Source organism: Amphibalanus amphitrite, unplaced genomic scaffold (assembly GCF_019059575.1).
Source record: "Amphibalanus amphitrite isolate SeventyFive unplaced genomic scaffold, NRLGWU_Aamphi_draft 000408F_arrow, whole genome shotgun sequence".
NCBI classification, from domain to species: Eukaryota; Metazoa; Arthropoda; class Thecostraca; order Balanomorpha; family Balanidae; genus Amphibalanus; species Amphibalanus amphitrite.
In genome coordinates this window covers 226,175-247,796 of record NW_024881902.1, presented here as the reverse complement: position 1 = coordinate 247,796, position 21,622 = coordinate 226,175, and the positions used below count along the sequence as shown (strand labels likewise).

The window sequence follows — 21,622 nt, the reverse complement described above, 5'->3', positions numbered from 1 at the left end:
GGACACATTCTCTGAACTATTTTCCACTATTTTCTGCAATAACTTTTAACTGAAACCTTTCACGAGCTTACTTTTACCGGGATCGTGTGTCCCTCTCGGCAAGACGCGTCGATAGAACTATAGGCATACTTTGACATTCAAGGGTAACTTAAAAAAATTGACCTCAGTTCAAGGTCATGGACCTGACCGGAAAAGGTCGTGTTGCATACCAGTCGATCCGTATCATCGAGCTCAACACATCAGAGACTGTGCGCTTATACACATAACACAACCTTGTCCACAGCACCGGTGCTCCTGATAACCTCAGATCACTCGTGTGCCCCCGTGCAGGCGTGTCAGAGCGGACAACTCGTGCGACCACTGATGACATGCTTCACACGCGCCGATGTCGACTTGAGGCCACGCACAAGTCTGTGCCAGTGCGTGCTCTTCGGACGTGGAACAGTCTCCCAAGCGTGGTGCGACGCAACGGCAACCCGAACACCTTCCGCGCCAATGTGAAAGCCATGTACGCAAACCGGACATAGACTGATACAGTGATGTACGCAGACCGAGTTATACGATCCCCTTTTATGGGTTTTACTTTGGCCTTTTGCTGTAATGTTTTACCGACCATCAACTATGTGTCCATACCTACTATTTCTAGCCACCGGCGGTGGTTTTTAACCCTCTAATGCCCACACATTGTTCCACGGTTCCTAAAATTAGCACCTTGTGACATATGATTCATTTTGGGTCCCTTGTTCGAAATCTGGAGTCAAATATTTTTTCGCAGTTCAAATTTCGGAAATAAATTTTGTATCAAATATGATACATTGGGCATTCTACTTGGTAATTTTTAGTGGTATCAGACCACACAGAAGGAAGTGAAGACATAGATGAGAAAATATATATTATTAAGAATTTCAGTGATAAAAGTGGCAGGTAAAATGTGTAAAATGCCAACAAGACATCATTTACTGTGCACTTTTTATCAGAACATTTTCTTAATATTTCATTGGCATCCTTCTTGTATCAAAATGTCCTTTCAGTCGGTGCTTAAGGAACAACGCTAATCATCGGCATCTATTTACGAGTGCCTTCTATTCCTTCAATTTCCACGATACAGCGCGTTGCACTTGTGCAATTTTTTCATAATTCAGACATGTGGGCCGTGCTTCTCAAACGTAGATGCGTTATCCATACTTGATATAGAAATGAAGACATTACAGTTGGCTTGCGGTAAGTGGTTGAAGTGAAGCAGTTCTGATGCAAAATGCTGGACAGCCCAGGGTATATTGAATTAGGGGACAGCCTGCCGACGGACCGGGATCAATGCCAAAGACGATGTTGGTTTATCTTCATAATCATGATAGCTGGACAATCTCGGGTGACTGAAACTCTCAGCCTGTGAATCGTCAGTTAGTACTTTGACTGGTCGTGCGGTCCTGATGTCATCGGCGTCAGTATAACAGCCCCGCACTGACCAGTGCAATAACCGTTGTACGTGTCAGACAACAAAGGTACAGGTAACTGTGCACCAATCGGCAGGAACTTGCACAATATTCATTGACCTCATATGGAGGTGAGCATACGCATTACGCAATGCCGCACTTTAACTTTTATTCTTATGGTCAGTCAAAAGTAGTATCCATGTTTTAGTATGTACCTATAAATCCTTTTTGTTCAGTGGCACTCAGCTACCACAGTTGGCGGCATATGTCAATATATGACAACAAATGACATACCTGGCAGTGAAAATGCTTGCCAGGTGTCAGGCACCTGCTGGAGCCTGGCAGCAGTGCATGGTTGCCTACTTCTTAGATAGGAAATCAAAGGAACCACGCCCTTCGGTCCGGAGTCTGTCTTCATGGCGAGCCCGTTTAGCCAGCTTCCTCTGAAGATGACGATATAGTTTTCCACTCCACATTCAATCTCTTACTACTGGGATGAACGGAGGAGATTTGAATCGCAAACAAATTGTGAGTCGCTCTCCAATATGAATGAAAAATGCTGCTGGCTACTAATACAAGTCTTCAGCCATGCCCAGCTAACACATAGACCCACAAGATATAAATAAGCCCGTCCACAACCCCTGTTGGAATATCGAAATTGTGCAAGAGACCGCTGAATCCTCCTGTCCCTAACATCAAGCCTCAATTTTTTGTTTTACGAGTATCAATGCTCGCACGAATGATCGTTCCTTGAAATCAACAAGCTTGTCATCGATAGCATGTCATTCCTAACGTGGTTTTAGAAGATGGTCTGCTAGTGTCCTGCAGATCAAAAAGTTCATTATTGTCATCGTCAAACAGTTGCAAAACCATATTCCTATGAGCGTTAGAAAAGTCGAGATGTATGAGGCATGTAAGGCCACAAATAGAAAGCTAGATGTTGGAAGATTGACAAGGATGAGAGGCGGCATAAGTGTACCAATATCGTTATGACATTTTAAGTCTGGAGCGAAATAGAGTTATCTGGCGCAAGAGGTGCGAACTTCACAAATTTATGCATCTTGTACCATCGTCATTTGCAATGACTCACAGGCCATTGCAATGCTTATCACCTGAGAGAACTATGGTATTGGCACACCGTATGTTGCAGCGGCGAAAATTTCATAGAAAATATTGGAGTGCTATGCCCACTGTATCATATCTAGTAGGGTAAGGTGCCTAATTAGCGACCCTTTCCGATTTGCGACCTACCTCCCTACAGAAAAACTGGCGGGAGAAAACGGGGTAAAAACATCGTCAAAAGGTCAGCCATACTTTGGTTATCAAATTAAATTATTTTCCGGTCGTCGATGTTTCTGGTGGGACGTTTCAGGTGAGTTTAAATAAAAATGACGAGTTTCTTATCCAAAACGTGTGTGTTTGGGCCCTCTCTGATGAAAAGCGATGCACATTAGGATGATGCACCTTTTTTATTCTGAATCGACATTCCTTTTTTAATTGATTGCCGTTTTCCCATAGTGAATCGCTCAACTGTGCACAGCATGGCGGTTAAAAATGTGTCGCAACTCATATTTCCTATTTGCGCCTGGCATGGTCGCAAATAGCTCAAGAAGGGAAAGAAAGGGGAAAAGAGAGAAATGAAAATGAGGTGCTGCTGAAGCTTGCAATGTGTGGCAGGTGATGCCAAATGTCGTCACCGACTGCAGGGGTGCCGAATTCAGCGCGGACCTCGAATATCATACAAGATAGCCCGCAAAATTTGAGTTTCGGCCTTCTTTTCGCCTTCGGTGCATCACGTTATCAGTTTTTACTTACGTAAATGTGTTGGATAAACGTTCCTGTTCGAGTGATTGAGTGCTTTGCGTATAAGTTACCTTTTTGAGATCATATTTCATCTTTTCAGGCGTTGCATTTTTTGCCATTTTTAATATGGGGAAACCCATAGACTTATTAGCGACCCTCCCCGGTCGCTAATCGGGAAGAGTTCCCTATTAGCGTTTTTTGCAATGGTTTGCCAAAATGCTCACTACAAATAAGTTAGTGAACATTGGGGCAGAAAATGACTATATTTTAATAGAAAAATGAACGATCTCTCCGAAAATGAAGCCAGTAACACAGTGGCACCCACAGAGCGTGAGCAATGACGGTTCAAATTAAGGGGGTCGCTAATTAGGCACCTTACCCTATCCCCAGAAATAGGGGTCCATATCTTTGACCCTGAAAAAGTTGCGATGTTTTGCAACATACTATGATATATGTTGAACATTTGTCTCACAGTATACCAAATTTCTTTCCAAATAACTAATTTTTTGTTTTCTAAATGCTTAAATTTAACTTGCATCTCAAATTGATTTTCGGCAAAGGACAAACTGACCCTCTTCAAAATCACCTGGTGGGAAACTGAGAAATCATTACTTAAAAATTTTGCCAACAGGTGGTTGCCAAGACGTACCACTTCTGATACAGCAGGGTTTTCAACAATTTTCACCTCTATGATTAGCAGGCGAATTTTCTGCAAATTGACTTACAGATATGATACCGGGGGCACTAGAGGGTTAAAACGGCAATTAGAAGTCGGGTTTCTATTTTTAATACTCTTTTTACATGTGTGTTTGCTAGTCTCACCCTGTTTACCTTTGTCTTTATGTACCCAGTAAACATGCCGACGTCGGCCGACGTCGGGGTGACGTCGGCAACTCGGCATCGGCATGCCGACGTCGGCCCGACGTCGGTCCAACCTCGGCACGACGTCGGCTGGATGTCGGATATGCCCGCATGTTCCGACGTCCAGCCGAGGCCCAGCCGACGACGTCCGTGAAGTTAGCGTCGTATTCCGCGACGGATTCAGCGTCGAGTTCGAATTTCAACTAAACCCAACTTATCCAATGCAGTTTGGGACGCTGATTCCGAATATCGTATTCATTTCAAATTTCAAGGTCATCTTCAAGGTCAAATCACGGATTGAAATTGAGTCCCCGATTTTTCCTACACCGATCGTCCGATCCGATTTCTGAAGGTCGCATTCGAAAGCTAGGGTCTAAATCTCGAATTCCCTAATATATACCTTATTAAAAATATTTGACCTTACAGGTCAAATCACGGATTGAAATTTTGAGTCCCCCTATTTTTTCTACACCGATCGTTCGATCCAATTTCTGATGGTCGCATTCGATAGCTAGGGTCAGAATCTCGAGTTCCTTAATATATACCTTATTAAAAATATTTGACCTTAAAGGTCAAATCACGGATTTAAATTTTGAGTCCCCCTATTTTTTCTACACCGATCGTCCCATCCAATTCCTGATGGTCGCATTCGATAGCTAGGGTCAGAATCTCGAGTTCCCTAATACATACCTTACTAAAAATATTTGACCTTAAAGGTCAAATCACGGATTGAAATTTTGAGTCCCCTATTTTTTCTACACCGATCGTCCGATCCAATTTCCGATGGTCGCATTCGATAGCTAGGGTCAGAATCTCGAGTTCCCTAATATATACCTTATTAAAAATATTTGACCTTAAAGGTCAAATCACGGATTGAAATTTTGAGTCCCCCATTTTTTCTACACCGATCGTCAGATCCAATTTCTGATGGTCGCATTCGATAGCTAGGGTCAAAATCACGAGTTCCCTAATACATACCTTATTAAAAATATTTGACCTTTAAGGTCAAATCACGGATTGAAATTTTGAGTCCCCCTATTTTTTCTACACCGATCGTCCGATCCAATTTCTGATGGTCGCATTCGATAGCTAGGGTCAGAATCTCAAGTTCCCTTACATATACCTTATTAAAAATATTTGACCTTAAAGGTCAAATCACGGATTGAAATTTTGAGTCCCCTATTTTTTCTACACCGATCGTCCGATCCGATTTCTGATGGTCGCATTCGATAGCTAGGGTCAGAAACTTGAGTTCCCTAATATATACCTTATTAAAAATATTTGACATTAAAGGTCAAATCACGGATTGAAATTTTGAGTCCCCCTATTTTTTCTACACCGATCGTCCGATCCAATTTCTGATGATCGCATTCGATAGCTAGGGTCAGAATCTCGAGTTCCCTAATATATACCTTATTAAAAATATTTGACCTTAAAGGTCAAATCACGGATTGAAATTTTGAGTCCCCCTATTTTTTCTACACCGATCGTCCGATCCAATTTCTGATGGTCGCATTCGATAGCTAGGGTCAGAATCTCGAGTTCCCTAATACATACCCTATTAAAAATATTTGACCTTAAAGGTCAAATCACGGATTGAAATTTCAATCCGTGATGTGACCTTTAAGGTCGAATATCCGTGATTTGACCTTTAAGGTCAAATATTTTTAATAAGGTATATATTAGGGAACTCGAGATTCTGACGCTAGCTATCGAATGCGACCATCAGAAATTGGATCGGACGATCGGTGTAGAAAAAATAGGGGGACTCAAAATTTCAATCCGTGATTTGACCTTTAAGGTCAAATATTTTTAATAAGGTATGTATTAGGGAACTCGAGATTCTGACCCTAGCTATCGAACGCGACCATCAGAAATTGGATCGGACGATCGGTGTAGAAAAAATAGGGGACTCAAAATTTCAATCCGTGATTTGACCTTTAAGGTCAAATATTTTTAATAAGGTATATATTAGGGAACTCGAGATTCTAACCCTAGCTATCGAATGCCACCATCAGAAATTGGATCGGACGATTGGTGTTGAAAAAATAGGGGGACTCAAAATTTCAATCCGTGATTTGAGCTTTAAGGTCAAATATTTTTAATAAGGTGTATATTAGGGAATTCGAGATTCTGACCCTAGCTATCGAATGCGACCTTCAGAAGTCGGATCGGAAGATCGGTGTAGAAAAAATCGGGGGACTCAAAATTTCAATCCGTGATGTGACCTTTAAGGTCGAATATCCGTGATTTGACCTTTAAGGTCAAATATTTTTAATAAGGTATATATGAGGGAACTCGAGATTCTGACCCTAGCTATCGAATGCGACCATCAGAAATCGGATCGGACGATCGGTGTAGAAAAAATTGGGGACTCAAAATTTCAATCCGTGATTTGACCTTTAAGGTCAAATATTTTTAATAAGTTATATATTAGGGAACTCGAGATTCTGACCCTAGCTATCGAATGCGACCATCAGAAATCGGATCGGACGATCGGTGTAGAAAAAATTGGGGGACTCAAAATTTCAATCCGTGATTTGACCTTTAAGGTCAAATATTTTTAATAAGGTATGTATTAGGGAACTCGAGATTCTGACCCTAGCTATCGAACGCGACCATCAGAAATTGGATCGGACGATCGGTGTATAAAAAATAGGGGGACTCAAAACTTCAATCCGTGATTTGACCTTTAAGGTCAAATATTTTTAATAAGGTATGTATTAGGGAACTCGAGATTCTGACCCTAGCTATCGAGCGCGACCATCAGAAATTGGATCGGACGATCGGTGTAGAAAAAATAGGGGGACTCAAAATTTCAATCCGTGATTTGACCTTTAAGGTCAAATATTTTTAATAAGGTATATATTAGGGAACTCGAGATTCTGACCCTAGCTATCGAATGCCACCATCAGAAATTGGATCGGACGATTGGTGTAGAAAAAATAGGGGGACTCAAAATTTCAATCCGTGATTTGAGCTTTAAGGTCAAATATTTTTAATAAGGTGTATATTAGGGAATTCGAGATTCTGACCCTAGCTATCGAATGCGACCTTCAGAAGTCGGATCGGAAGATCGGTGTAGAAAAAATCGGGGGACTCAAAATTTCAATCCGTGATGTGACCTTTAAGGTCGAATATCCGTGATTTGACCTTTAAGGTCAAATATTTTTAATAAGGTATATATTAGGGAACTCGAGATTCTGACGCTAGCTATCGAATGCGACCATCAGAAATTGGATCGGACGATCGGTGTAGAAAAAATAGGGGGACTCAAAATTTCAATCCGTGATTTGACCTTTAAGGTCAAATATTTTTAATAAGGTATGTATTAGGGAACTCGAGATTCTGACCCTAGCTATCGAACGCGACCATCAGAAATTGGATCGGACGATCGGTGTAGAAAAAATAGGGGGACTCAAAATTTCAATCCGTGATTTGACCTTTAAGGTCAAATATTTTTAATAAGGTATATATTAGGGAACTCGAGATTCTGACCCTAGCTATCGAATGCCACCATCAGAAATTGGATCGGACGATTGGTGTAGAAAAAATAGGGGGACTCAAAATTTCAATCCGTGATTTGAGCTTTAAGGTCAAATATTTTTAATAAGGTGTATATAAGGGAATTCGAGATTCTGACCCTAGCTATCGAATGCGACCTTCAGAAGTCGGATCGGAAGATCGGTGTAGAAAAAATCGGGGGACTCAAAATTTCAATCCGTGATGTGACCTTTAAGGTCGAATATCCGTGATTTGACCTTTAAGGTCAAATATTTTTAATAAGGTATATATGAGGGAACTCGAGATTCTGACCCTAGCTATCGAATGCGACCATCAGAAATCGGATCGGACGATCGGTGTAGAAAAAATTGGGGGACTCAAAATTTCAATCCGTGATTTGACCTTTAAGGTCAAATATTTTTAATAAGTTATATATTAGGGAACTCGAGATTCTGACCCTAGCTATCGAATGCGACCATCAGAAATCGGATCGGACGATCGGTGTAGAAAAAATTGGGGGACTCAAAATTTCGATCCGTGATTTGACCTTTAAGGTCAAATATTTTTAATAAGGTATATATTCGGGAACTCGAGATTCTGACCCTAGCTATCGAATGCGACCATCAGAAATTGGATCGGACGATCGGTGTAGAAAAAATCGGGGGACTCAAAATTTCAATCCGTGATGTGACCTTTAAGGTCGAATATCCGTGATTTGACCTTTAAGGTCAAATATTTTTAATAAGGTATATATGAGGGAACTCGAGATTCTGACCCTAGCTATCGAATGCGACCATCAGAAATCGGATCGGACGATCGGTGTAGAAAAAAATGGGGGACTCAAAATTTCAATCCGTGATTTGACCTTTAAGGTCAAATATTTTTAATAAGTTATATATTAGGGAACTCGAGATTCTGACCCTAGCTATCGAATGCGACCATCAGAAATCGGATCGGACGATCAGTGTAGAAAAAATTGAGGGACTCAAAATTTCGATCCGTGATTTGACCTTGAAGGTCAAATATTTTTAATAAGGTATATATTAGGGAACTCGAGATTCTGACCCTAGCTATCGAATGTGACCATCAGAAATTGGATCGGACGATCGGTGTAGAAAAAATAGGGGACTCAAAATTTCAATCCGTGATTTGACCTTTAAGGTCAAATATTTTTAATAATGTATGTATTAGGGAACTCGAGATTCTGACCCTAGCTATCGAATGCGACCATCAGAATTTGAATCGGACGATCGGTGTAGAAAAAATAGGGGGACTCAAAATTTCAATCCGTGATTTGACCTTTAAGGTCAAATATTTTTAATAAGGTATATACTAGGGAACTCGAGATTCTGACCCTAGCTATCGAATGATGCGACCATCAGAAATTGGATCGGACGATCGGTGTAGAAAAAATAGGGGACTCAAAATTTCAATCCGTGATTTGACCATTAAGGTCAAATATTTTTAATAAGGTATATGTTAGGGAATTTGAGATTCTGACCCTAGCTTTCGAATGCGACCTTCAGAAATCGGATCGGACGATCGGTGTAGAAAAAATAGGGGACTCAAAATTTCAATCCGTGATTTGACCTTTAAGGTCAAATATTTTTAATAAGGTATATATTAGGGAATTCGAGAATCTGACCCTAGCTATCGAATGCGACCTTCAGAAATCGGATCGGACGATCGGTGTAGAAAAAATCGGGGGGACTCAAAATTTCAATCCGTGATGTGACCTTTAAGGTCGAATATCCGTGATTTGACCTTTAAGGTCAAATATTTTTAATAAGGTATATATTAGGGAACTCGAGATTCTGACCATAGCTACCGAATACGACCATCAGAAATCGGATCGGACGATCGGTGTAGAAAAAATTGGGGACTCAAAATTTCAATCCGTGATTTGACCTTTAAGGTCAAATATTTTTAATAAGGTATATATTAGGGAACTCGAGATTCTGACCCTAGCTATTGAATGCGACCATCAGAAATTGGATCGGACGATCGGTGTAGAAAAAATAGTGGGACTCAAAATTTCAATCCGTGATTTGACCTTTAAGGTCAAATATTTTTAATAAGGTATATATTAGGGAACACGAGATTCTGACCCTAGCTATCGAATGCGACCATCAGAAATTGGATCAGACGATCGGTGTAGAAAAAATAGGGGGACTCAAAATTTCAATCCGTGATTTGACCTTTAACCCTCGCCCGTAAACGGCGATCTGCCACCTTCGCCCATGCAGGGGGGGGGGGTTGGTGCGACCCCCCCCCCCTTGGCGTTTGAAAACGGAGCGTCGTAGAGCTTAGCGGAAAAGACCAACGGATTGCTCTCGCCGAGATCTCGCGATTGGTGGTATATTTTTTGGTCCTAGGTCAACATTTGACCTACTTTTGACCGGTCAAAGGTCAAATTTTCGGAAAAATAGACTTTTTTCAACTTTCCGCGGCGATTGCGGCAAAACGGTGGGAGATATCGACTTGAAACCTTCACTATCGTGTTCCTTGATCAATTCTCTATCGTTTGGTATGTATTTCGTTTCCCTAGCTCTAAAAATGGCGCGTTGGGAGCGCCGGAAGTCGGCAAGGTCACAGTCGGCGGCAGAAATTCGAAAAATCAAATTTTAAATTTTTGAAATCTGATTGTATTTTTGGATTTGGAAGGTCCATTTGCTCCCTATAGAAGCTAATATTGCTGCATATTCCCATTGAGGTGACAAGAATTAGCAAAATAGTGGTTCGGGCGCTTTTCAAAAATAGTACCGGACGCTGTTCCTCTTGTGACGTCATAGCTCCGTGACCTGACCTGACCCGGTCAAGTTTCTTATACCATATGATAGCCAATACTTGCCCCAACATGCATGGGAAGTTTCATCACAATCCATCAACCGATGTCCGTACCACCGGCAGGAAACCTCGGGCGTTGGCACTCAGTTTGTGAAAATCCGGCCGGAGGCTGTTCCCTTTGTGACGTCATAACTCCGTGACCTTACATGACCCGGTCAAATTTTTTTTATCAAAAGATGCGCAAGGTTTGCCCCATAAGGTAGCCACAATTTGGCGGCGCTGCGCGCCGCCGTTTTTGCACTATTTCCGAAAAACCTCAGGGGGGGGGGGGGGTTGCACCAACTACCTTAACCCTACATGGGCGAGGGTTAAGGTCAAATATTTTTAATAAGGTATGTATTAGGGAACTCGAGATTCTGACCCTAGCTATCGAATGCGACCATCAGAAATTGGATCGGACGATCGGTGTAGAAAAAATAGGGGGACTCAAAATTTCAATCCGTGATTTGACCTTTAAGGTCAAATATTTTTAACAAGGTATATATTAGGGAATTTGAGATTCTGACCCTAGCTTTCGAATGCGACCTTCAGAAATCGGATCGGACGATCGGTGTAGGAAAAATCGGGGACTCAATTTCAATCCGTGATTTGACCTTGAAGATGACCTTGAAATTTGAAATGAATACGATATTCGGAATCAGCGTCCCAAACTGCATCGGATAGGTTGGGTTTAGTTGAAATTCGGACTCGACGCTGAATCCGTCGCGGAATACGACGCTAACTTCACGCACGTCAGCCGACGTCGGACCGAGATCAATTGCTGAGGTCCAGCCGACGTCGGGCCGACGTCGGGGCGACGTCGGACCGACATCGGCCGCTGTTTTGACCGTTAAAATAATATAAAATACATGTTTCATGCTTCATAAAGAGCTTCTGTATTCAAAATATCCTCAGGAAACTCAAATATTCCTCCACGCCGCAACCCCCTGATCCGGACTGGACGGAAAACTTTATCCCATTTGGGATTGCCCGTAAGCCGAGCTCGCCCGTAGCCGGGAGCGGTGAGTGCTTGGGGGCTGCTCGGCCTATCCTTTGGTCAGGCTCAGCCCCGGCAACTCACCAGGGCCGGGCCCAGTTCATATAGAAAGGCCAGTCGGTAAGTGTCACTTTGCCAAAGTGCCGCTTATCAAAGGGACACTTTGGGAAACGTTGGTGCAGGTGTGTATTTGTAAGAGTGGCTATATGAATCCATTGTGGGGTCGCCCTTTCCAATAAGTGTCACGTAACAGCAATGGGACCAGGGACTCTATATGAACTGGACCCAGGGTGCTCGCCAAGAAGACCAATGTCTCCAAACTATGATCCTTCCGGCTCTGAAATGGTCTTGTCAGACCGAAAGGGCATAACCCAACAAAACAAACCAAATTTGTTAGTTGGCTGCGTGGTGTAGTGGTTAGCGCACTAACCTCGCGTTCGGATGACACGGGGTTCGAATCCCATCGCCGGCTAATGCTTTTGGCGTGTTGTCCCAGTAAACATGCCGACGTCGGCGACTGGGGGGCTCGAATCCCGCCGCCGGTTGATACTTTTGGCGCGTTGTCCCAATAAACATGCCGACGTCGGCCCCGTCGGTCCAACGACAAACGATCTCGTCAACCTCGGCAAACGATCTCGGCCCGACGTCGGCTGGACTTCGGCTGGACGTCGGAACATGCGGGCATATCCGACGTCCAGCCGATGTCGGGCCGAGGTTGGACCGACGTTTGGCCGACGTCGGGCCGAGCCTCGGCCCGACGTCGGGCCGACGTCGTCATGTTTACTGGGTAACTTGACACTGTGGTGGTAAAAGCCAACATTGTTTGGATCCCACAAAGATATCAATACAATCTAAGGCGTTTTCATCGCTCTAGTGTGCTTTTAGCGAAACACTGTTGCATACCATTTTTGTGACCTAAGATGACCTCAAGGACATAGGGAGGGGCCACGGGTGCCATTTTCCTCTAGCTCCTCTACCTCTATTGTTTAAACACAGAATGGCGAAAGACGCAAGCGCGTGTGAGTCCCTGCCGTCGTTGATAGCTACGGGGCAATTCGAGCGTAGGCCATTTCTCACACCAATAGACAGACAGCATGTTATTAAAATTTATTGTTATGTCTACAAAAAGTAATATAAAAGCAAGGGCTCGTCCGGGATTTGAACCCGGGACCTCTCGCACCCTAAGCGAGAATCATACCCCTAGACCAACGAGCCAACTACCAAACATCCCTGCTGATTGAGAGACAGCCGAGTAGAACAAGCCAGGCATCCCCTCGCTAACCAGACCACAAGTAACCACACAGCCGGTTCCGGTCGCGCCGCGACTTGTAACTACAAGCCGCAGCCGACGGGCGTTTTGTACACGAGCGACAGCATCAAATCACGCCCCCCCCCCCCCACACATGGAACACTTAGTCGCTTAACTGGCCTACAAAGCGGGAGCACGACCCATCGGCGGATCAAGAAGTTGGATTAAACCGATTACGATGCTACAGAGCAAAGTGCAAACAAGACAGCCTCTGAGAAGTATGAAGGTGATTGCTAACGATTTCACCCCAGTGCACCGCGAGCATACCTCCCTGGACGGCACACACAGCCGCGGGAGCGCCGAGCTCTGTCCCGAGCCGGCACGCGAGCAAAGCACACTATAATAGGCACTAGCGCCGAGAGCGGCAACATTAGCAGATTGTCATATTTACAGTACGACGCACAAACAGTAGCTACGTAAAGTAATAAATACAAACACAAAATTTCTCAAAAGAGATGACGATTTTAAAAGCAAGATGCGCGAGTCAGGAGGCAAAAGTAAAAGCGACCCCCAAATCTGGCTCAACAATTCAGTGGTGCCAGCCACCAACCAGCACCTCCAGTGTTCGCGAATCGCGATCGCTAAAGGAACATCGCTCGAAAGGACGGTAACTGCAAAAAGGTGCCTCAGGGGGTCTGATAAAGCAGCGCTAAAACAAAACAACCTCCTCGTCAATGCAACATTCTGCGCAAAAAGTTGCAGTGTTTGCACAACACATAAATTCATACCAAAAGCCAGGATACATCCCGATTTCCACTTTTTAAACACATTCTAAGGCAAACTATACTAGGAATGGAACCATACGTGCGGACACGTAGTCAAGGAAAGTGGGGGAGGGTAATTGATTAGACTAGTCCTCTCCCTGATACCAGCGCTTTCATGATCGGGTCAAACCGAGGCAAAATGAAAGAGACTTGGACGCATGACGAGTATTATGATAAGACAGGAACTACTTGCTACAAAACAGTATGACCAAACAGCACAGGTTTAGCTCACAGCGCATCAAAACGAACACGAAAACGCGAATGGGCTCGTCCGGGATTTGAACCCGGGACCTCTCGCACCCGAAGCGAGAATCATACCCCTAGACCAACGAGCCGCGCTATCCCACCGGTCGGAAAGCAGAACAGACCCACTTTCACTGTTGAGGTGGCGCTGCCTGGCCCTCCCAGCAGCGCGTGTTGGAGAGCTCCACCAGCGCCATGGCGCCGACCATACGCGAGGCGCCGGCGCGGATGACGCTGGGCCGCGGCGGCGGGTCGTCGATGGCGTCCAGGTTCAGCCGGCGCTGCGTGATGGTCGGCACGTGCGCCGCCGCCGGCGAGCCCACCGCCGACGCCGGCGTCTTGGCGGGACTGAGCGACAGCGTGCCCGACATCTGATCCTTCAGACACTGGATGAACCAGCGCTTCTTGGGGTTGCGCACCGGACTGCCGGCCAGCAGTGCCTGGTAGCGGCGGCGCGCCTCCTCGCGGCGCGGGCTCTGGCGGACGGGCGTGTTCTCGTCGCTGTCCCAGCCGGCGGCGGCCGCGGGCCTGGCTGGCGGGTGGCGCCGCGGGCTGCGGCGCACCACCAGGCTCAGCGGCTCGGGGAACATCTCTGTGACAGGCAGGGGCCGCCGCGGCGGCGACACAATCACCGGGCGCGGGTGTTTGCGCGGGCTCATCCTCACCGGTTCGGGCGGCGGCGGCTGCTCGCGGCACTCGGGTCGCCGCGGCTCGGCCGGCGTGTCGGGCTCGGCCGGCGGCTCTGGCTCGCCGTGCTGCTGCAGCAGCGGCGCCAGGCCGCGCTTCAGCCGCGACAGCCGGCCGCCGTCCAGCTCGGTGGAGCGCGTCGGCGTCTGGCACTGCTCCTTGGCGGCCGGCCGGCGCGCGCCCTTGGCCGGCGTCCGCTCCATCCGCTGCCGGTAGAACCTACCGCAGAGAGGCCGCTGTCAGTGGACGACCCATCTGCTAGGAACACAACGGGTGCCGAGCCGCAGCCGATACAGTATGCTCTGAGCCGTGGTGTCATTACATCAATTTTATTGTTTACTTAACCCTCGCATGTGTGCGGCGTTTGCTAGCTTCTAACGTGTAGGGGGGGGGGGTCGGTTGGACCCCCTTGCCGTTTGGCCCCTGATCGAGTTAGAGCTTTGCGGAAAAGACGAGCGTGTTGCCCGTCACGAGACGAAGTCGACGATACCCAATTTTAAGGGCCTGGGTCATTGGTTGACCTTTCAGGTCAGTTCAGTGACCCAAAACTCGGGAAAATCGGGACCTGTTAGAAAGTCGTAAAGTGTAGCTGCTATAGGGGTTTTCGGGGTGCTGGTTACGAATATCGTGTTAGTTTTGATCACAGATGATGTTTTTAAGCATTTAGACCAGGTCGGGTCGGGTCAGGTCAGGTCAGGTCACCCAGTAAGGGTCGTAACGGGTATTCGTAGTAGGTGTCAAACGCCTCTGACAGCTTCGTTCGTTACATGTACGAAGACACCGAAACTACTTCGTAAATGTTCAAATGGTTTCTAAATTCGAATTCAGCTCCAAAAACTAGCCTAGAAACATGTAAAACTAGAAAAAGTGAACCGAGGTCACCAAAGGTCAATGACCTGACTTCACCTTCAGGTGACCTTGATATCCACCCTAATGCATGGGAGCAACATCGAATCACATGTTTGAACAATTGAAACCACGAAAATCTTGCAAACGCGCGGCTAATGCGAGCCGACATACGCCGAATCGCCATTCCGGCCACACATGGCCTCGAGAAATAGGTCACAGGTCAAAGGTCACTCGGGTCAGGGTCATGAAATTTTCAGAGTAGGTGCAAGATTGATCAACTCGAGGGTACTGAGAGTTTCGTCGCGATCGGCCGCTTTTTGCGCGAGTTATTCGCGAAAAACCATGAGGGGGGGGAGGTCCATCCGACACCCCCCCCCCTACACATGCGAGGGTTCAAGGTAGCTTCAATTTTGAATGAACCGATTGACAGAGCCTGAGCCAACGCCAAGCAAATGTTCTTTCGCAGGCCACTTCCCCCAAAGTCCAACAAAGCACCTAGCTATTAACTTACTTGGACCACAGTGCCTACCCATTCCACTCAGAGTTACAAGTAAAAAAATGTGGCGTCATAATGTTCCCAAATCGACATTTGAAAACCACTATTTGCTAAAATCATTTATCAATTCACGTTTCTAGCCCAAAGGCAAAACTCCCGCCACCGTTTGAAGCCACACTACAGTTTTCATTACGCGTGCAGAAAATGCACGCCTAGAAACTTGAGAGCTAATCCTGCATCAATTTTTCACATTAAAAGAATAATCTTTTCATAATAGTATTCATAATAGTATTCATACTTTTCATAATAGCACCTGGAAAATGGGATGCGTTCAACTCAGCAATACCGATCGATTGCTATGCGTATTCAACTCGGAGTATAACCTCTTCCGGCTAAGAGATAGCTTTGACATGCGGTCACATTTTCATCTTGATCTTTAACGTCAAATTATTGCTCATTCGATGCATCTACAGGGTGTCTCAAAAGTTCGTTCACACATTTCCCATGCCCATAAAGCATATAAGAACCGGCCAAAAATCTAAGGTTTTGGTGTCTGTGTGCACACTAGACAAATATGCATGCTTTGACAACTGATTCGGAAGGTTGGAAATCAAACTATTTGCTGTATCTCCAAAAATATTTGTCCATACCGATTTTCGTCGCTCCGTCAGCTGCCGGAGGCTGATAGAAGGTTACCAGCTTTCAAGCTCTTGTAGGGGAATCCCCTGCAGTTTCTGCGTCGGATTTAGGTTTGACGAGCTCCCCGGCAACATCCGCTTCTCCCTGAAAGCCGTCAGCTTGCATCGACACCATCCGTGAGTATTTTGTAGGTCTTCTCTGGCGCTAACTCATTCATGAATGACTGGCGCCGACCTCCCAAGCACCATTTTCCTTTTCAAAACAACCCCATTCCTGAACAAATGGGAAGTGCCAGGGGCAAATTTTTCGCAGCATATCGTAGAAGAATGTGTCGGCCATCTGTTTCTTAGACACGTTGTGCAAATTTTGCAAATCCCAAACGCTCATCATTCCCCATGACAAGATCTTCACTGGGTTGCGGAGTGTTTTCCTCAGGAGAGGTTCTGCTTTGTAAACGGCCAAAACCTGTCCATCGTGCGGTTTTGTCGGGATTTTGTGTCTAAAAGAAAGCTGTTCGCTCCAGATCTGCCTCTTGAAACTTCGTAAGATAAAAATTTACATTAATTGACACTTTTGTAGGGTCAGTTGTCCTTGGCATTGACGATTTTCGTGTTATTTTCCCCCAAAATTTAGCGTTATAGATATGATAAACAATTTAAAATGATACTTTGTCTTTATTTTACGATGACCTGCAATTTTTGAAACTGGGTAACCTCTGTCTGTAAGCTTCTTGTCAGTTTTCAATAGTTATGACTTCATTTTAAGCTGCTTTCCGGAGCACGAGTCTGCTGCCGTACGAGGGTCGTTCAAAACGCTGTTAGTCTCGCATGGTTTTGTCCTTCAAAAATTTTAGCCACCGTTTTTATCAGATGATCATCATGTTGTACTCATCCTCGCCGACAGTTTGCCATGGGTCATTTCCGACTTAACCATTCCCATTACTCCTGAAATAGAGTTTCTCAGCCGACCCGATTTTGCGACCTCTATTTTCATGCCTGACCCATGGTCAGAGATGAACCCTTTTTGTGAGCTCATGAAGGGTGGAATGCGCTTGAAAACGATGAGACTGCTTGAGGAAGGTTGTTACGAATGCCCATGCAAAATTTCGACCGTTAATTAATTGTTGATTCAGAATTATTGACAAAAAAGCATGGCTGGTACCTGTGAACGAACTTTTGAGACACCCTGTAGATGTGGAGAGAAACAGAATGGTGACAAAAATGTCCAACAATGATGAAAAAAATGACGCGGAAAAATCGATTCGGCAAGATTCCTCTATTTTGGCAGTTATTGCAGTCTGTGTGCCATACCCTTGACCTCGATCAAATCTGGATAAAATGTGGGGACATTCTTGCCAAAAAGCTTCGACAAATAGCCATGGAATGCGCTTTTCCGCGATGCTGTAGCTCGAAAAGTTCATGAATCATTTGTAAAAAATGCGAAAGACGGGAAAATTGGCGGGAAAATTTGACACTTAATTGATCTAGTGAAATCAGGGCTGATCCAAGTTGAAAATGACCGTTACGCCTCTGAAAAATAAATTATTGAGAGCGATTGATTGCTTTTCTGAGTCATCACAGCTGTCGTTGTTTGAAAATTGACTGTTCCCGGCAAAACAGGCAATACTCGACTGTTTCGTTGGCATGGCAGGCTTGACAGGAGAGTGATCGTGGATGGATGTGTTGACTTCGCTATCGCTGACTGTGACAGCCTGGTGTGCGCTGGTCGCTTTCATTGGAATAAATCTGAGGGGTGTTCACGGGCACCGCACACTGCTGCGTGCGGTGTGTGCGGTGGGTCCAGCAGGCGTGGGGGTAGGGGACGGGTAGGCGGCTCTGACGTCACGGCTGCGTGCGGTGGACGGTACGCTGTGGCCAGTCCCGACCGGCCACAGCGATCGCTGTGTGCGGTGACGGAAGGCTGACGTAGGGACGCAGTGGGCGGAGCTTGGAGGCTGTGTGCGGTCCGACCGCACACAGGGCCCAACAGCCCTCAGGCAATGAGGAGTGGTAATCTATCTGCTTGTTACACCTCTTACTATCTACCAGTGGAACGGAACGCTTGACTAAGCCGTAGTCTGCCGCCTATCACACAATTCATTGTATCTATGGCGAGAGTTAGGTCCTGTGTTACTCAGCATGCGTGATGCTGCACAGTCTATCATCTCAGACAGTTCTGTTTGTTTTCTGTGGAATATCATCATGTAGTCAACTGTAGAGCTGCGATGCATACTTTTTTCAAAATGACTACTCCGGTTAATAAAGCCACCGCTTATTAAATCCAAAACGCCTTGTCACCAAGGTGGATTCATTAAGCGAATTCTTCTGTACTTTATCAGCAATGCTTGCTACAATACTTACATACGTTTTCTTACCAGCCAGCCATTACGGATTCCTGACGGGCGGCTCCAGTGACTCACCTCTGGAACCACTCTCGCACATCGGGAGACGCCTCGTTGAGGATCTTGGCGCAGGGCACGCAGTCCTCGGGAGGTACGCGGTGCAGCGCCGACTTGGGGTGCAGGCTGCACTGGCGGTTGGCGTGCGTGAACCGGCTCGTACACCCTGGGACAAAACACCAAGCACCTTAACCACCGCCATTCTCTTGAACTGGCTTCTTCACTATCATAACACAATCATTACTCATGTCAGATTTAGCCTCATTCCAATACTTGCAATGGAAAAAAACCCTATCTTATTAATGTGTTTTCTACTTTTTGGACAGCCTTCCATTAAATTTGCAATGTTTTGACTCAAAAGTCCAAAGTAACTTTTTTGTTAATTTCTTTGAATCTTATCAATTCAGGACCCTGTGATCAATCTGCAGACCTTTCAGATGTACCTAAAAGGCTGAAACATTTTTAACATTGGCTCTTGTACCTACGCAAATGCATTTGTATGACTGTGCTTATATATAACAAAAAAGGGCATCAAACAGAAGCATAATATAAAATAGTGAAAACAGAACTTGAACTGCATAGAAAGTGCGTGCCAACACATACCTGGTGTGGAGCAGGTGAACGGCTTCTCCCCCGTGTGGAGGCGCTGGTGGGTGTTCAGCTGGCCACTCTGGGTGAACCGCCGGCCACAGCCAGGGTAGTCACATACAAATGGACGTTCACCTGCGGATCAGACCACCATCTGCGTCAGTGGAAAATGACAAAATGTAAGACATCTTTCTGGGGGCATTACAATGACTTCCATATCCTTAACATGAACTCACACTTATTCGACCTAAAACTTTTATTATTTATACATGTGATGCAATATCCTGCAATGCCACACTATCTATAAATTGGAGGTGAATTTCAAAATGGAAATAGTGAAAGTCACTCAGACTTGTGATTGCATAAGCTCTTCAATTAATGGCTTAGAATGGCTGTAAGTTACAGGGGAAGGATAGGTACCAACTGGGAGCACTGAACGACGTACCTGTGTGAACACGAATGTGTGCTTGTAGTGATTTTTCCCTAGGAAACTCCCTGAAACAGAACTTGCACTGAATGAGGCTTTTAGCCCTCTTGCCTACATTTTGAAGAAGCTCAATGTCTTCACTCCTTGGACGGCCTCTGCGACGAAGGTGATCCACATCACCTGAGCCTGACGAGTCCAGTGTTGCATTAGGGATTTTTTGGTCTGGAGTTGATACATCAGTTTCATGAGGTGCACTGCTGAAATCTGCCTCAGTCTTAGTCTTGCTGGACTGAAGTAGGTCATACACACTGTAGCCAGGCTGGACATTCAGTGAGTCACCAGAGACTTTCACGTCGTGGCTGTAGCACAAATAGTCTCTCAAACGTTCTGCCATAGGTGTTGACACCTGCTCCATTTCGTACTTGTTGATCAACAGCAGCTGCGACCACAAAAACACAATTCCTTCCGAGAAACTGGCATTTAAAGACACCACCGCTCTCCGGGAGCACCGCGACGCCAGTCCGCCAAAACGCTCAAACGCTTGGCGCGCGAACGCGATTTAAAGCTCCTCATTGGTCCGTCGTTTAAATCACGTGACCGGTTAAAGGAACGCTCCAAACGTGCAAACGGGTACCGTCGGCGCACAGTGGAATTTAAACCGGAAACTAGTTGGTCTGCAGGAAAGCCAGTTTTACTTTTTAATTTGAAAACATTTTTTTTACACCAAAATTAGTGGACTGAGTTTCGTGTCCCCCCATACATTGAAGTTAGCTTTGTACGCAAAGATAAATAACAAATCGGATCTCCAACTTTTCGCGAGTGCATGACATCGCCCCCGTGCGATGCAGACTTGCAAGATCTGCAAATGGTCGCCATAGCGAGGGGCTCCGAAACGGACTTAGGAATGGGGGGGGGGGGGCACCCGAAAATGCACACCTTTACCTCCAAATCTAAGCCGTATTGGTGGCGAAATTGTTGGTGGCCGGATGCCGCGACTCCCCCCCCCCCCCGGCCCGCTGGTGGTGGAGACCTTGAGCTTGACCACAGCTGTAAAAGGTCCGCCAAAATTTATGGGTTTATCACCTTTCACCACGCCCCTCTCACTTCATTTCAAAATTCATGTCAAACTCATCGCGGCAATCCCCAACGCAATTCTCCTTATGCTAGGTCCAAATTATGCGTGTTTTTTGCCTCGCTTATTTTTTTAGGGGATTTGTCGTTTTCTGAACATCAAATCATTCCTCTCGTCCTCAGCGCCGCCGGCTCATTTCTGCTTGGAATGAGTTTCGCGTAGACCACCGTGCGCCAGCGTCGCCGCTACCGTGGCCTTGGCGCCAACGCCTTGAACTAACCGCGCCAACCGGTAGATAACGCCGGAGGCACCCGCGCTCGCGCGACAAGTGCACAAACATTGGGTAAAAAGAACCGGCGGGGGCCCCACGGACGCCGGCGCCGGACAGACGCGGCGTCCCCCTCCCCGCCGGGGTGGGGGTGGGGGGACGCTACCACGTGCTGTAACTGCCGGCCGGGTACGCTGGTTGGAGTGCGCTAAGTGTGGGCGATATCTGGCGCCGGCTCGTAGTAGCGTTCAAACATGACTTCATGATCGGGGTGGACGCCGGGCCATCGGACTATCACGTAAAACAAACGGCTTGTGGTATGCCGGCGATCGGCCGGAAATAACCGACCGGCAGCTAGTCGGCGCCTACGCCCTGCAATGCAAATAATTGGCGACTGACGGCACGCGCGGCCATTGGCCAGTTATGACTCACGATGTTAGGCAACACATATGTCAACA

The 21,622-nt window shown here is 46.0% G+C and overlaps 1 protein-coding gene and 2 non-coding genes across 3 annotated transcripts; all 3 read right to left on the bottom strand.

Moving 5' to 3' along the window:
• Positions 1-12,516: 12,516 nt before the first annotated feature.
• On the bottom strand, positions 12,517-20,423 carry LOC122390772 (zinc finger protein 628-like). Its single transcript, XM_043384029.1, has 4 exons — positions 19,843-20,423; positions 19,413-19,532; positions 18,831-18,975; positions 12,517-14,646 (listed from the first exon to the last, which is right to left on the bottom strand). The coding sequence occupies exons 1-4, from the start codon at positions 20,237-20,239 to the stop codon at positions 13,872-13,874; spliced, it is 1,437 nt and encodes a 478-aa protein (XP_043239964.1). The 5' UTR covers positions 20,240-20,423; the 3' UTR covers positions 12,517-13,871.
• Trnap-agg lies at positions 12,568-12,639 on the bottom strand. Its single transcript has one exon. It is a non-coding gene; the product is annotated as a tRNA-Pro (tRNA).
• Positions 13,761-13,832, bottom strand: Trnap-cgg. Its single transcript has one exon. It is a non-coding gene; the product is annotated as a tRNA-Pro (tRNA).
• Positions 20,424-21,622: the final 1,199 nt, after the last annotated feature.

What these genes read in the sequence shown, in the direction of transcription:
- LOC122390772 (XM_043384029.1), bottom strand. Translation starts at nt 20,239, where the DNA reads ATGGAGCAGGTGTCAACACCTATGGCAGAACGTTTGAGAGACTATTTG. An exon ending in GTTCACCTGCTCCACACCAG is followed by an intron (nt 18,976 to 19,412) that starts GTATGTGTTGGC and finishes GTTTTGTCCCAG; the next exon opens with GGTGTACGAGCCGGTTCACG. An exon ending in GTGCGAGAGTGGTTCCAGAG is followed by an intron (nt 14,647 to 18,830) that starts GTGAGTCACTGG and finishes TCTCTGCGGTAG; the next exon opens with GTTCTACCGGCAGCGGATGG.